The following is a 14,948-nucleotide window of genomic DNA, read 5'->3' on the forward strand; positions in this document are numbered from 1 at the left end:
TTCTTGACAATATATGAACTAGAGATTAGTACTATTGAGAAAATAGAGCAGAAAAGGGGAGATAGTATATAACAGAGGGCTTGCTATTTTAGACAGGGTCATTAAGAAAGGCCCCTCTGAGAAGATGACATTGGGGCAGAAACATGAATACAGTGAGGAACCAAGCCATGTGACTACTTGGGAGAAGAGCATTTCAGCCAGAGGAAACCGCAGGGGCAAAGGTCCTGAGGCCAGAGGATACTTGGAATATTTGAAGAACAGCCTAGAAGCCCATGTGGCTAGAGGGGTGTTGGAGGGAGAAGAGCAGAAGATGAGACCAGGGAGATTGTCAGGGGCCAGAACACGCAGAGCCTCAAAGCCCATGGAAGGCGTTTGTAACATACTCTGAGTGAGATGGGAACTCTGGTGGGTTTTGATCAGAGAAGTGGCCTGCTCTGATTTCTGTTTTAAAAGGATGACTCTTATTTCTGTGTGGTAAGTAGCGGTAGCCCTGGGGACCAGGTGGAAGCAGGGAGCCAGTGAGAAGGCTGTTAGAATAGTCCCAGTGAGAGATGACAGTGGCTTGTCCTGGTAGTGGAGTGGAGGTGGTGAGAAGTGGTCAGCTTCTGGATGTATTTTAAGAATAAAATCCACAGACTTGCTTTCGGATTGGATGCGAGGTGTGAAGAAAAGGAGCCAAGAACAACCCCAAGATTTTGTTCTGAGCAGCTGCAAGGATGGAGTCAACTGAGACGGAGAAGATGTGGGAAGGGCAGGTTTGGAAGGAATCAAGAGTATGGTGAATAACTTGGGCCGGCCTCATGGCTTAGCTGTTAAGTGTGCAGGCTCCGTTCCTGCCGAGCCGGGTTTCGGATCCCGGGTGCGCACCCATGCACCGCTTCTCTGGCCATGCTGAGGCTGCATCCCACATACAGCAACTAGAAGGATGTGCAGCTATGACATACAACTATCTACTGGGGCTTTGTGGGGAAAAATAAATAAATAAATAAAATTATTAAAAAAATAGAGTATGGTGAATGACCATGAATGAACGAAAATGAACACATGAATCACTGAATATCTTCTTTCTCCAAGACCTGAAATAAAAGGCCTGTCTCATGGGCAGCACCTTAAGTGCCTGGGGCCAGCGCTGGAATTCCCCCTCAGAAAATGAGGTAGCGGTTCCTTTAAGAGGGCCCCACCCCCACCCCCACAAAGCCCCGCCTAAAGAGGGTCACGTGCCCCTCGGTCGCGCACTAGAGGCGGGCCTCAGAGCGGTTTGAAAGCAGGGCGCCCGGCACAAGAGCTGCGGTTGGGCCTGCGGCTGGGATGTCGGTGTTGCGGCCGCTGGACAAGCTGCCTGGCCTGAACACGGCCACCATCTTGGTGAGCGTCAGTACGCCGCTTCCCCCGCCCGCTCTTCTTCCTTGGCTGCGCCTCAGTCGCGCTGTGTTCTGCTTTCTCTGAGGTACTGGCGCGGGCAATTAGGACGGCGTGTGGTGGGCGGGAGAGCCACGCGCGGAGCCAATCGGAGTAGCCGCCCTCTGAGGCTGAAGGACGCCCCCACCAATAGATGCGCGACGGGCTCTCTCCCAGTTTCTGATTGGTGGGCGGCTGGGCTGGGAGACCGCGGACGGGGCGGGGAGGGGGTGGCTGAGTTCGGCTCAGGGCTGGGACTTGGTGCTCGCGTGTCGCAGGGTCGGACATCCGGGAGAGCCCAGGCTGTCCGAGGGAGGGTCTGGGGAGGTAGTAAGTTCTGTGCGGAGAGAACCCGAGCAGGTGCAGACCTTGGGCCCTCAACCCGTGCCTGGCGGGAGCCGGAGCCAGAGTCCTGGGAGTCGCGGCCGCCCTCGGTCGCTGCCTGGTCCCCAGGCCTCCAGCGGGACTGCTGTGCCCAGGTATCAGTCGGCCGCCTTCTCTCTCTGGACAGCTGGTGGGCACGGAGGATGCTCTTCTGCAGCAGCTGGCGGATGCGATGCTCAAGGAGGACTGCGCCTCTGACCTGAAGGTGTAAGTAGCTGAGGCTGGGATGTCCGATCTCTCGGCTGTGGGCATGAAAGAGAGGGGAGGAGCCGCCCCAGAGGCCAGCCCCTCGGAGTCTCCATCCTAGCGTGGTCGGTCCTCTCTGACCCTGCAGGCGTCTGGTAGCTGGCTCCTTCACGTTGTCTTCACATGTCAGCACCTCGTCCTAGGCATCCTCCATCTCCCTCTGTCACACACTTGTTCTGTCTTCCTCTAGCACTTGTCACCATAAGAAATTTCCTTGTTCACCTGTTGTTTACTTGTTTCCAGTCTGCCATCCCCGCGGACCCCAGGGTCAGCCCCTGAGGGCAAGAACCTTGACTTTTGTTCTCGGGTGAGTCCCCAGTGCCTTGAGCATACCCTGGCACAGAGTTGATGTTCAGATACACCCCATATTTGGAGAACAGGTGACCAAATAAGTATATTTAGTTTTCCTCTTTCTGACTGATGGGGAGTAGAAACAGCTGCTGGCAGGAGTCAAGTCACTGAATATAGGTGGGTGTCATTCTCCCTGATGGAAAGATAAGCTCCAGGAGTCCATGTTGAACGAGAAAGATCCAAATCTAGAGGGTATTTCCCCCATGTGAGTTGGAAATGCCCTTTACTAGGTAGAATAAGCCCTGTTACAGCACTTTATAGAATCTCTGATGAGCATAACCTTTTCCCTCTAAACACAGATTGTTCATACATGCATCTGTGCTCCACCTGTCTTGCCAGGCTCTTATGCTACAGAACATCAGACACAATAACCAACAATCTCAAACCTTAGCTCAGAAATAGGAAAGGATAAAAAAAATTCGTTTAATTAGCATCAGAGTAAATGGAAAATGTGGACAAAAGTGCCTGCGTTGAGCATAAACAAGATGGAAAGAAGTGTCATGGAAACTGTTGTCAGAAAAGGGCTAGTCACAAGACATGCAAAAATCTGATAAAGTACCCGCTCTGGAAAAAGATACAGAAAAAGGAGAAGAAAGCTCCTGTTCAGTGTTTTGTGCCATTGAGAAATTTGATAAGAACATGAATTTTTGTGTGCGTGTGTGAGGAAGATCAGGCCTGAGCTAACATCTGCCAATCCTCCTCTCTTTTCTGAGGAAGACTGGCCCTGGGCTAACACCCGTGCCCATCTTCCTCCACTTCACATGGGACGCCGCCACAGCATGGCTCGACAAGCGGTGCGTCGGTGCACTAACGGAATCCGAACCAGCGAACCCCGGGCCACCACAGCAGAACGTGTGCACTTAACCCCTTGTGCCACCGGGCCGGCCCAGAACATGAATTTTTAAAAGAAGCATTCAAAGACCAAATGATAAAACAACAGAATGAGAGGGAAAAGGAGATTACAGAGCTAAGGGCAAAAAGGGCCCAAAATAATACCATATGAGATCTATCTAATAGATGCATAGAAACAGCAAGGATCAGAGTAGATGTGGTTGAAGACTTAATTATTTACAGAAAAGAAAGAGTTGAGAAAATCACAGTAAAAGTGTTCAAAGATGTAATAGAAGAAAACTTCCCTGACATGAATGAAGAGTTGAATTTGTCCATTAAGAAGGAAAATGGATACAGAACACTTTATGTCACATTATATCCTAGTTAAGTTATTGAACTTCAAGGATAAATAATTCTTCAGTCTTTTAGGCAAGAAAAGCAAATCACCCATACGGTCATCTGTTCATTCTGTTGCCAAATTTTTCCAGCTCTCCACATTTGGAGCATTTGACCTTTTGTGGGTGTGTAGAGCCATGTGACCAGTTCTGACCAATGAGTTGTGAGCAAAATTGATTGTCTCTTTATTGCTGAAGCATTTAATTGCCAGTGAGAGACCCTTTTCAGCACGCTTTGCCTCTCCCATGGCAATCAGCAGTGTTCCAGAGAGGCAGCTTCATCAGCCTGGATCCAAAGTTATAGTTAGAGCAAAATATAAATATATATGATAATAATGTAAACATACATTTGTAAGTCATGTCCAAATGCTAAGTTGTGCCCTAAATTATAGGATTGTTAACTTTCTCACTTTTCATACTAGAGACTCAATCCAATATAGATAAAATTGAAACATATTAAAATGATGTTAACTTAAAAATGATACTAACTTACTCATTTTTTTATCTATTTTTTTCCAGTTCTACTTTAGTTATTTTTTATCCATTAAATTCAAATAAAATTAAATTAATACTATTCTGTTTTAGATTATATCCAAGTATCTGAATGTGTATACATTATGTACATGAAGAGATGTTTAGAAAAATGTTCTAATGTTAATAGTAATTTCTAGGTAACTGGACTTTTAGGAGTGTGTGTGTGTGTGTGTGTGTGTTTAACTTTTGTATTTTTTGTACTTTTTGGTATTTCTTGAATTATAAGCTGGGGGGTAAGAGGAGATGGGTAATAGGAATAAGAGGAAATGGGCAGAAGTAGAGGGTTCAAGAAAAACCTTCAGGTGGGTATTTGACAACCAGAGACCAAGTCCAGACGAGGATGATGAGGGTGACTTGCCCAAGGTCACATAGCTGGTAACTGGCACTGAACTGGAACTTGAGGTCACTTTGTCACACTCCAGAGAGGTTCAGTCTTAACCCCTAAATGTTACAGTCCAACACCCCATCTTCTGAGCCTGGTCTCCCTCCCAGCACATAGCCCCATGCCATCTTATATCCAAAACTCCCTCTTGCCAAGGCACTTACTAACCAGAGCTCTTTCCTGGCAGAGGGCGTCAGACAGGAGTGGTGTAGACAGGACTAGCTCTGCCTTGCCCCTGTGCTCACCTAGGAGCCTTGCCCACAAGGGCATCAGGTGAATAGGTGAAGAGCCGTTGACAGCCTCTTCCCCTAGAAAGGGCAGCCTATGAAAGGTCACTGTGATATGGGTACGGATATCTAGTCCTGCAATTTCTTGTTTTTCAGCCACTTGGCAAAGTCCCTCCCTCTCCCCTCCAATGTGACTCGGCCCCGAATTGACCTGATTGTGTTCGTGGTCAACCTTCACAGCAAATACAGGTGAGAGCCAGGGGATGGGGATTGTCAGGGCTCAAGAGGAGCTGGCGTAGGGGTGTGCTGGGATGGTGACCTCACTTGTGATGAGAAGGAGAGGAAACAGGGAGAGGCTGCCTGGGGTTAACTTAGGGGATGAGAAGGAGGGAGCCAGTGGCCAGTACGCAATGTTTAAAAGACACTGACAAATCCCAGCAGTGTCACCAGTCATTTAGCTGATGCTCTCTGAGGCCAACTTTATCACTGATAGCAGGCACAGAGATGAATGAACCAGACCCCTGTCTTCAAGGTGCTCCTGTCCCGTTGGGCGGGGGCTAGACTTGTGAACAGTTCCAGTACGTGGGATGTGTGCTGTAAAGGAAGGAAGCGTTGGGCTGTGAGAGCCTAAACAAGACCTCTGACTTTCAGGACTGTGGTCAGGGTACACTTTCTGGTGTAGGTGACCAGGTTTAGTTAGCCAGGTAAAGATGGGAGTGAGCGGAATGTTCCAGGTGAAGGGTTAATGTAAGGGGTAGAGGAGCGCAGTGTGTTTGGGGGATGTTAGGGCCTGTGCAAGGTCAGGAGCCTGTCTAGTATGGGGCCGTGGCAGTGGCAGCGTGAGTGGTGGTGATGCTTGTGGCTGGCCTGGCCTCCATTTGATGCTGGAAACCCTGGGGACAGGACTGCAGCCAGCCTAGGGAGTACAGAGGGAAGGTCTACCCTCTCCCTCCTGGGGGATGGCTGACTGAGGGCAGGGCACAGGGTCCAGCACAAGAACCAAGGCAATCACCTGGTCATGTTCTGGGGGATGAGGGATGGCTGTGGTGGAAACACCTGGGAACCAGGGACATAGAGACACCAAATACCCATAGCATCAGGGTTCCATCCAGACTTGCTACCTGACCCCTTGGAACTAGTTAACAGTGACTTAGGCCCCTGAGGGGCTGAGAAAGGGCTGAGATCTGAGATCTGCCATGACTGCCGGGGGTCCTGGCTCAGCAAGTCTGTTGCTCTTTGGGTAAGACCTCTGTGTTCACCAAAAGGGACACTTAGGAGCAGGCCATTGTTGCTACTGGCCTCAGGCCTTGTTCATTCATGCTGAAACCTTGGCTTGGGCCCCCTGACCAAGATGACTTTTTGGCCAGGAAACAACAGATTCCTTCATCACTCCCTGGACACCAGTGAATGAAAGCTTTGGCCTGAAAGGTCAAAGTGCCCTTGTTTAGAGGAAAAGAGTGTTTTCATACAATTGATATGACTGTAAATACTGTAACCTTATTGGAGAGCAATTTAACAGTACCTGTACACATTTCTAAAAGACACATACTGGGGCCTGCCCAGTGGTGTAGTGGTTAAGTTTGCATGCTCCACTTCGGTGGCTGGGGTTTGAGGGTTCAGATCCCAGGCATGGACCTACGCCCTGCTCATCAAGCCGTGCTGTGGCAGGTGTCCCACATAAAATAAAGGAAGATGGGCACAGATGCTAGCTTAGGGCCAGTCTTCTTCAGCGAAAAGAGGAGGATTGGCAACAGATGTTAGCTCAGGGCTAATCTTCCTCACCAAAAAAAAACAAGACACATACTGTTACCCATCCATTCTTCTAGCCTCTGTCCTATAGAAACAGAAACACTTGCTTGGATGTGGAAGGATATGTGTAAAAGAATATTCGTGCAGCATTCTTTGTCATGGGGAAAAATTGGAGACCACGTCAGTGGCATCACTGGGAAAATAGTCAGATTGTGGTGCTATGTGGGCATTCCAAAGAATATAACAGATACATCAAACCCAGCTAAACCCAACTCAATACTTATATGTATCACTGTCTCTATTTGCATATGAAGAAAATTTCTAGAAGAATTACACCCCGCATTGTTGGCAGCAGTTACCTCTGGGGAGTTGAGATCGAAGGGTGGTGCTGAAGAGGGGGACTTACTTTTTTCTTACACGTCCATATTTACTATTTGATTATTTTACAGGCTTGAGTCACTTTGTAATTAAAAGTAGTTAAAAGAAAAAGGAAAGGACAAAATATTCCTCTAGGGCTGTTTCCTGTTTCCATTCTCTGGCCTCTGGAATGAGGAGCAAGGGCTTCTGCCTTCTCTGTTGTAAGGTTTGTCCTCTGGTTTGTTTTCTCGCCCTGGCCTGGCCACCCTAGCCTCCGGAACGTGGAGGAGTCCCTGCACCATGTGGACGCTGCCTTCTTCCTGGGGAAGGTGGGCTTCCTCGCCACAGGCGGTAAGTGCATCCCCCACCTGCCACTGCCCACCGTGCACCAAGGGCAGTGTGTGGCTGGGCGTTGTAGTGGCCTCCTTGCTAAGGCAGCCTGGCTGATGGAAAGAACATGGACTTTGGAATATGACCTGTTGTCAGTCTTTCTAAAAGCAAATCTGAGCAGATCATTCTGCTGAGTTAATTCTGCTGAGATAATTACTTAGAATTGCCTAGTGGTTCCCTGTGGCTTCAGAGTAAATTCCAAACTCCTGTAAAGGCACAAGCATTTGCAATTTGGCTTCTGCCTTGCTGTCCAGTCTCGTCTATTACTCTCCCATTCTCTGGTGCAGCTTATAGTTCTCTAACAAGCCCTGCTGTTCCTGAGACTTGGTGATCTTCACAGTGACAATCATAGTAGCTCACCCTTAGGGAGCACTCAGTGTACGCCAGACACTGTCCTAAGTGCTGTTTCCGTATCACCTAATCTTCACAACAAACAACCCTTTGAGGTGGGTATTATTATCTCCGTTTTGTAGCTGAGGAAATTATAGTCCTGAGGTTAAGTCACTTGCCCGAGGCCCCACAGCTAAAAAGTGGGAGAGCTAATGTCCATACCTAGGGAGTCATAGTCCACAGCCTGTGCCCTTCATGATTATACCATATGGCTTCTTGCAGATTCTCTTTTCCTCTTCTTTATCTAACAAACCCCTATTTTCTGCCTTCTGAGGGATGCCCGCCAACCAACCCTACAGTCTGGGCCCTCAGGGTATTCATCCCACGCATACCTCTGTCAGAGAACCCTACCTGTCCACCTACACCTGTGGTGTGTGTGACCTGTCTGCCCCCCAGCTGAACTGGGAGCTCCTTGGGGGAGGGCCTGCCACAGACTATACTCTATAAGTCTTAGTGAATAAATGAATTACAGGTCATTTCTATATATTCATTCACTGAATCTCTAAGTAGCTCAGGGGTAGGGTTTGTTACGATGCTCATTTTATAGATGAGGACACTCATGTTTTCATAGAGCACTCTCTCAAAGCCCTTTCAGCCTTATTTTCTAATCTGATGATCTTGACTCCCCTGAGAAGAAAGTGAACAGGACTGTCTCCCACTGACTAGTAAGAGACGGAGGCCCCAAGAGGGGAAGTGGATTACTTTGCCCAGGGCCTCTTGAATTTCAGCCCGTCGCACTCCCGCTTCTTTGCAGCCGGACGGGAGAGCCACTGCAGTGTTCACCGGAACACCGTGGCGAAGCTGGCCCACACCTACCGAAGCCCCCTGCTCTTCTGTGACCTGGAGGTGAGGACACTGATCATGCGGGTGCAGGGAAAGGACAGTCAGCACACAGTGGGTGTGACAGGAATGCTTCTTGGAGGGTCATCGTGTCCCCAGGGGAGGGGGACCTGAGGTGGAGACACAAGATCCTGGTTTGAATCCTGGCTTTTCCGCTCACTGGCTGTGACCTTGGGCGGGTCCCCTTAAGCCTTGGGGGACACAGATGTAAAGTGGAGTGATACTGTGCTTTCATCTTCTGCCTCTTATGTGCCAGGCGCTGTCACTTGTGGCCTTACCTTTGCTTTGTTTTCTCTCTGCTCGTAACTGAGTCTGTGTATGTCTTTGTGGGTCCATGTTAATATCTCACTCTCCCGCTGGCTGTAAGTGCTGTGAGGCCCCGGCTTCTTGTCTGTCTCATTAACTGGTGTATCCTCATGTCCCCCGGCAGTCAGAATGCCCGACGTCCCCCTTACCTCCCTGGATTGTAGACCTTGTCCAGTCCCAGCCCGGGGCCAGGCGTCCCTGAGGCAGCAGGTATGGTGGGTGTGTGGGTAGATGGTTGGATGGACACATACTGTGTTGGTTCTGCCCTGGCTCACTTCTGTTGGTGTTTCTCATGAGGTGAACCCTAAGTATGAGGATAGCAAAGCAGATTTCTGTTTTGCTGATAAGTTTTACTCTTCAGCCTCTCTTTCTGCTGGATGAATCCTGACGACTTTTTGCTAAAGGGTCCTCAGCAGGAGTTGCTGCTGCTCCCTCTGGGAGGTCTGCTGAGGGCTCCCATGGCCTGGGCTGCCCCACCCGTGCACCAGGCCTGCTCAGTTGGTTTGGGGGTCTGTTTATTGGTTTTGAGGTTCGTTTTGAAGATTTGTATTTCTGCTCTGTTCTGGGTCTTGTACCTGTTCCCAAAGGCAAAGTGACATAAAGCAGAGAGCACCGAGTCAGCGCACAGTCCCTCACCACCATCTAGACCAGAGGTTCTTGTTGTGGGGTCTGTGGACCCCTCTGGTCTGAGGGTAGAATTCAAGGAATCTGTGAACTTGGATGAGAAAAAAAATTACTTCTTTTTTTCACTAATCTCTAGGTAAGATTTAGATTATGAATGTAGGCAAGAGAGGTCAGTAGTGTTAGCCAAATCTGTGACTGTTACCGATAGAAGGGGCAGGTGTTGCCATGTTACATGATGGTTCGGGCTATCTCATCACTCCAGTGTTGCAGTGGTCACTAGACTGGCCCTACATCTCCTTATTCATGCGTCCATAAAGAGGCCCGTACTACTCTATCACAAAGTTGTTTCATATTTGGTGACTATTTTAAGAGCCCCTGACTAGACCAACGCTCTGATCTCAGGTGGGCCGCTGAGGCCTGAGGCATGCCTGAGGTGCCTGCCCCTGCCAGGCCTCTGCCAGGCTTTCCTCACAACAACCCTGAGAAAACCGAGACTCAGAGAAGAGGTGACTTGCTTGCAGTCACGCAGCTAGTGAGCAAGCGGGAGAGCCAGCAGGTTGGTACGCCCATCATAGCCTGCTGACTGTGTGGCATTAAACAAGTCACTTCCTGCTCCCTGCACAGCCCTAGTCTTATCTCTAAAGGGAAATCATAATCTTTGCTCCACAGCTCAGGTGCGCATGGATGGCCCTCTCGCTGGCCGTGGTGCCCGCTAACCTTGAGATGGGTGGTGCAGTTCTGTATGTGGCCAGGAGGTGGCAGGCCATACCAGGTCCTGGGTCTTCCTGGAGCCTGAGAACTCTCAAGAAAAAGGCCTGTGGCAGTGGTTTATTTATGCCAGCAGCAGTCCTGCTGAGAACACAGACCTGGCATTCCCAGGGTGCAGCACCCAGTGTTTGGACAGTGTCATTCCTCAGATCCATGTTGTCCTTTTCAGGGCACACTCCTCCTCTGCATAATCCAGTTTGAGCTTTGCCGCATTTTGAGGCCTTTGCGTGGCAGGAATTATTGACCCTGTTTTACAGATGAGGAAACACGCCCAGGGAGGTGTGGGAATCGCCCAGTGAAATTCTTTGCTAGATCTGCCGATAGGACCCTATGCTGGTCCTGGAGAACACAGATGAGTGAGTCACTGGCCCTGCCCTCTCGGAATCTAGCGAGATAGTTTGACGTGTAATACATGTAGCAGCAGAAGGATCTGCAGGGCTCTGGAAGCCTGGCAGTGGATATAAGTCATTCCCTCCTGTAGGTGATGGGGCAGTCGTGATGTGGTCGGACAGGTTTTGGGGCCACGTCTCTGGAGTGTGATATGTGGATGGAGGAGGCTGGCCAGAGGCAGGAGGCCCAGGACGAGGCTGCTGTGGGAGGCAGGCCGTGGAGCCTGGGCCTGAGCAGCAGCAGCTTGGGGGTATATTTTAGAGCAAAGGCCACAAAACTTAGAGTAAGAGAATTTACTCAACTAATACTTCTTATATCCCTACAGTGGGCCAAGCATTGTTCTAGGCTCTAGGGATGCAGCATAAAACAAAACAGTAAAAAAAAAAAAAAAAACACCAGCTCTATTCTAGTGGAAGAAACAAAGTAAAGAAGTAGAATGCGGAACGTACTAGAGAGTGGGGTTGTGACCTGTCAGGTGGTGGTAAGCAGTGAGATTTAGATAGGGTGTCGGGGCCGGGGAGGTGCTCACTAAAAAAGTGACGCTTAAGTAAAGACTTGAAGGAGGTAAGAAGGCAAGCATGGAGACTCCTGATAGAAGGCACACTTGGCAAGAGCAGTGCAAAGGCCCTGAGTTTGGAACTTGCCTGGTGAGTTCAAGGTCCCACAGGGGCCTGGGTGGCTACAGCAGAGCAAAGGACGGAGCGGTGGAGATGGGCAGAGTGATGGGGGCCAGGGCAGGAGGGCCTTGTGGGTCACAGTGAAAGCAGTGGCTTTTACTTGGAGTAAAACCCGAGCTGCCAGAGGATGTGGGCCGGGGGAGGGATGCGCCTGACTCGGGTTTAAGTGGGTGCCTCCAGTGTTGGGATGAGAGTAGACTGAAGGAGGCAGGGGCAGAAATAAGGAGACAGGGCCGGGGACTATTTCTGGAAGAGTTAAGAGTGGCCCGGACTCGGTGGTGCCCGGGGAAGAGGGGATGGAGTGGTTTACACTACTGGGTGTTTCCAGGGTGGAGCCAACAGAATGCGCTGATGGCCTGGAGGTGAGACAGGAGAGAAGGAAGAGGCAAGGACGGCTCTGGAGTTTTCAGCCTGAGCAACTGGAAGGAGGGAGTTGCCCTTGGCAGAGATGGGATGACTGCAGGGGGAGCAGGTTTAGGGGGCTCCCAGGGACTCCGTTTTGGATGTGCTACGATTAAGTGTCTGTCAGATGCCTGCGCGGAAATTGACTAGGCAGCTGCATCCGCGTGTCTGACATTCAGAGGAAAGGTCTGGAGATGTAATTTGGGCATCCTCGGCAATTGGATGGTTTTAAAGCCATGGAACTGGTTGAGGTCACCTGAGGACTGAGTGTGGGGAGGAGAGATGCACAGGCCAAGCCCTGGGGCCCAGCATTTAGAAGTTGGACAAAGAGGAGGGAGCAGCCTGTGAGGTGGGAGGAAAAGCTGGGGAGTGGGGGTCCTGGGAGCCAGGTAGGAAAAGCATTTCAAGGAGGGAGGGAGCAGCTGCGTCAGATGCTGCCTAGAGGAGAATCTGGGTGAGAATGAGGCTGTGCGATGGGGACTGAGATGTTACCTGCGGACTTAGAACCACGGAGGTTATGAGTGACAAATGGTGGAGTAGAATCAGGAGGACTTGAGGATGCCCGGTCTCGGGTTCTGACGACTGGGTGGGTGGTGATGCCCCCTTCCCCATTAGAGAGGGAACAGGGGAAAGAGGAAATGCTTCTGAGGCCACCCCTTGGCTGGTGCCAAGCCCTGGAACAGTCTTGTTGCCCCTATCTAACCCCACAGCTCCTCTGGGCCCGCCAGCCCTTCAAAAGCCCTGATAAAGGCACTCTTTGTCGATGGCACCCTCCTGTACCCGAAGAGGGTCGCTCTCTGTCCACCCCTCTTTTCCATCCCAGATCCCAGCTAAGGGAGCTCTTGGGGCCTGTGCCTCCCAGGCATTGGTTGCGACTAGCCCTGGTTCAGATCCCAGCTCTGCGGTCACTGTGTGACTCTAGGCAGTTTACCTGACCTTGCCAGCCCTGCTTGCTATAAGCCTTTGTTTCGGTGTCCCCAGAGGGTGTTGGAAGGATTTGGTGAGCAGAGGTGGTTGGAAGCTGCTTGGTGCGGTGTGCCGTGGACAAGGGCATGGCTATGATGAACAGTGGTGTTCTGAGCTGTCCCCACGTCTTGGCCCCCAGCTCCCCTCTGGCAGCCCATGCACCTGCTCTGTGTCAGGGGAGCAGGGCTGGCCGCCCCGGCTCTGCCTCACCGCTGTTCTCTACTCTTCCTTTGCAGGTGGAAGGCTTCCGAGCCACCATGGCGCAGCGCCTGGTACGTATGCTGCAGATCTGCGCTGGCCACGTGCCTGGTGTCTCGGCCCTGAACCTGCTGTCCCTGCTGAGGAGCTCTGAGAACCCCTCCCTGGAGGACCTGTGAGGGCCACCGGCCCCCAGGCTGCCCCTCCCCACACCTTGGTGCCTGGCTCAGTAAACATGCACTGTTGCTGCAGACCGGGTCACGGCTTGAGAGGCTCTGGGTCAGCGGTCAGTTCCCCGCGGGGCCCAAACTCCTCTGCCCTCCAGCAGGGCGTGCTGGGGAAGGAGGGGGTCCAGCTGGTGGGACTCCAGCACCCCACCCACTCCACGCTCGCTCCAGCAGAGCCCTGTGTCTTTATCCATCTGACGTACTGCATCTCCACTTAAGACTTCATTTGAACAAAGAGTCCATAGCTAAAAAAAGTTTGAAAATCACTGGTCTCACCCACCACTTTGATTTTGCAGATGAGGAAACTGACTCAGAACAATTGCGAGCAGGGTCGGGGGAGGGGCTTGGACTCTGTGCACCCAGCCTGACTCCATGTCCTGGCCTCGCCTTTCCCACAGATGCTGTGCTGCCTCTTAGAGGCTCAGTCTCCCCAGGTGTAAAATGGAGAGTGTTCTCCTCTCCTTGTTGCGTAGCGAGGACTGAATGAAGTGACAGAGGTGACGTGCCTGAGCTTGTGTTACCCTGATCCCTGAATGCATGCTTGGTGTCTTTCCTAATAAATTGTATTCAGGCCTCGCACCGTGCCGGCAGAGCTCTCAGTGAGCAGTAACTGTTATCTGAAATCACGCAGAGCTAAGTTCAAAGACTGGCGCAAGTCCAGGCATTACACTGTTTGTGAATTCATAAATCTGTGGGAAGTATGAGGAGCCGGCCGGAGGCTGGTTTCTGGGTTGGCAGCGAGATTGTGCAATGACTGTTGCTTTCCTCCTCCCTTGAGTCTAATTAGAATTTGTGGAAGTGCCAGGATTGGAGTCCAGAAATCCTCTCAGCCGGGTTGGGGCTTCTCCACTCCTCTGGGGCCTACTGGGCATGTGGGAGCTTGGAGAGTGAACACGAGGGCTGGTGGAAGAGGCCTCAGGCAGAGAGCCGGTCCTGGCTCCCTTGGGGCATGATGGTGCCCTCCCTACCCCCACCTGCTGGAGCTGGGCCTGCCCTCCATGCCCAGACCTCTGGCCGCTCCCTACTGGATGCCCGGGGCAGTGCCAGCACCGCAGGGCCTCTCTGCTCTGACGTCAGCATCGCAGCCGGACCTCATGCTCCTCACTGAAGGATGGGCCAACCGGAATCTCGTGGCAGGCACCATGAGGGTAGGGCCCTGCCTTTCTCCTTTCCCTGGGTTCCTTCCAGAACCTAGCACCACACCCCACCCATAGTGGTCAGGTTTTGCAGACACCTGACTGTCTTTGAGGTAGCCTCTTGGGCCCTGCCGAGAACTTCAGCTGCAGGGATTCCGGTTGAGGTCCCAAATGTCACCTGACGTTTGCAAGGCACTTCACACTTTACAGAGCTCTTCTCACAAAGTCTCTCCTGTCACCCTCCCAGCAGACTTGTGAGGTTGATAATGTTTCCCCATTTCACAGTTAATGAAACTGAGACTTGTAATCAGAGGTGTGTCCACGGTCACACAGCTAACCAGCGGCAGAGCCAACCACCCAGTCCTCTACTTTTTCCCTTGGGTTGTTTTCTCATGTGCCTAATGGATGAACAAAGATTTGGGCATTTCTGCTGGGCAGGCCCTGAGCTGGGTGCACACAAGTAGAGGAGACACAGGCCTTGTAGCTGAGAAAGCAGCCATGGGAAGGGCGTCTCTAAAGCTCCACTGCCATATGTTGGGGTCCGTCCCTCAGGACAGGATGCTGGTACCCGTTAGCACAGGGAGGTTGCAGAGGTTGTAGAGGCCAGGCCAGGCTTCGTGGAGGAGAGGGCAGTGAGCAGGGTAAGAGCGCTGGCCCCCACCAGGAGGACGGGGGCAAGCGTGGGGCTTGAGCACCCCTGCGGCCGGTGCAAGGAACTCCCTCTGCCTTCGGGAAGGGAGGCCAGCTTCTGTGCTCAGGTTGGGTGGGTCCAGAGTTGAA

General features: G+C 51.5%; 1 protein-coding gene across 4 annotated transcripts; it reads left to right on the forward strand.

Annotated features, from left to right (window-relative positions):
• The first annotated feature begins 1,258 nt into the window (after positions 1 to 1,258).
• Positions 1,259 to 13,631, forward strand: CENPM (centromere protein M). Of its 4 annotated transcripts, none has more exons than XR_009223903.1 (6): positions 1,259 to 1,365; positions 1,910 to 1,989; positions 4,905 to 4,997; positions 7,126 to 7,205; positions 7,532 to 7,690; positions 8,389 to 8,451. XR_009223903.1 is itself a non-coding variant. In XM_058568254.1 (6 exons), exons 1-6 carry the CDS (start codon positions 1,309 to 1,311, stop codon positions 12,982 to 12,984), a joined length of 543 nt encoding a protein of 180 aa, XP_058424237.1. In that variant the 5' UTR covers positions 1,263 to 1,308; the 3' UTR covers positions 12,985 to 13,631. The 4 variants fall into 4 exon arrangements, 1 of the variants encoding a protein (XP_058424237.1); XR_009223902.1 differs by lacking the exon at positions 8,389 to 8,451 and adding an exon at positions 8,206 to 8,382; XR_009223904.1 differs by lacking the exon at positions 8,389 to 8,451 and adding an exon at positions 8,270 to 8,382.
• The last annotated feature ends 1,317 nt before the right edge of the window (positions 13,632 to 14,948 follow it).

This window comes from Diceros bicornis, chromosome 25 (genome assembly GCF_020826845.1).
Source record: "Diceros bicornis minor isolate mBicDic1 chromosome 25, mDicBic1.mat.cur, whole genome shotgun sequence".
Classification (NCBI taxonomy): domain Eukaryota; kingdom Metazoa; phylum Chordata; class Mammalia; order Perissodactyla; family Rhinocerotidae; genus Diceros; species Diceros bicornis.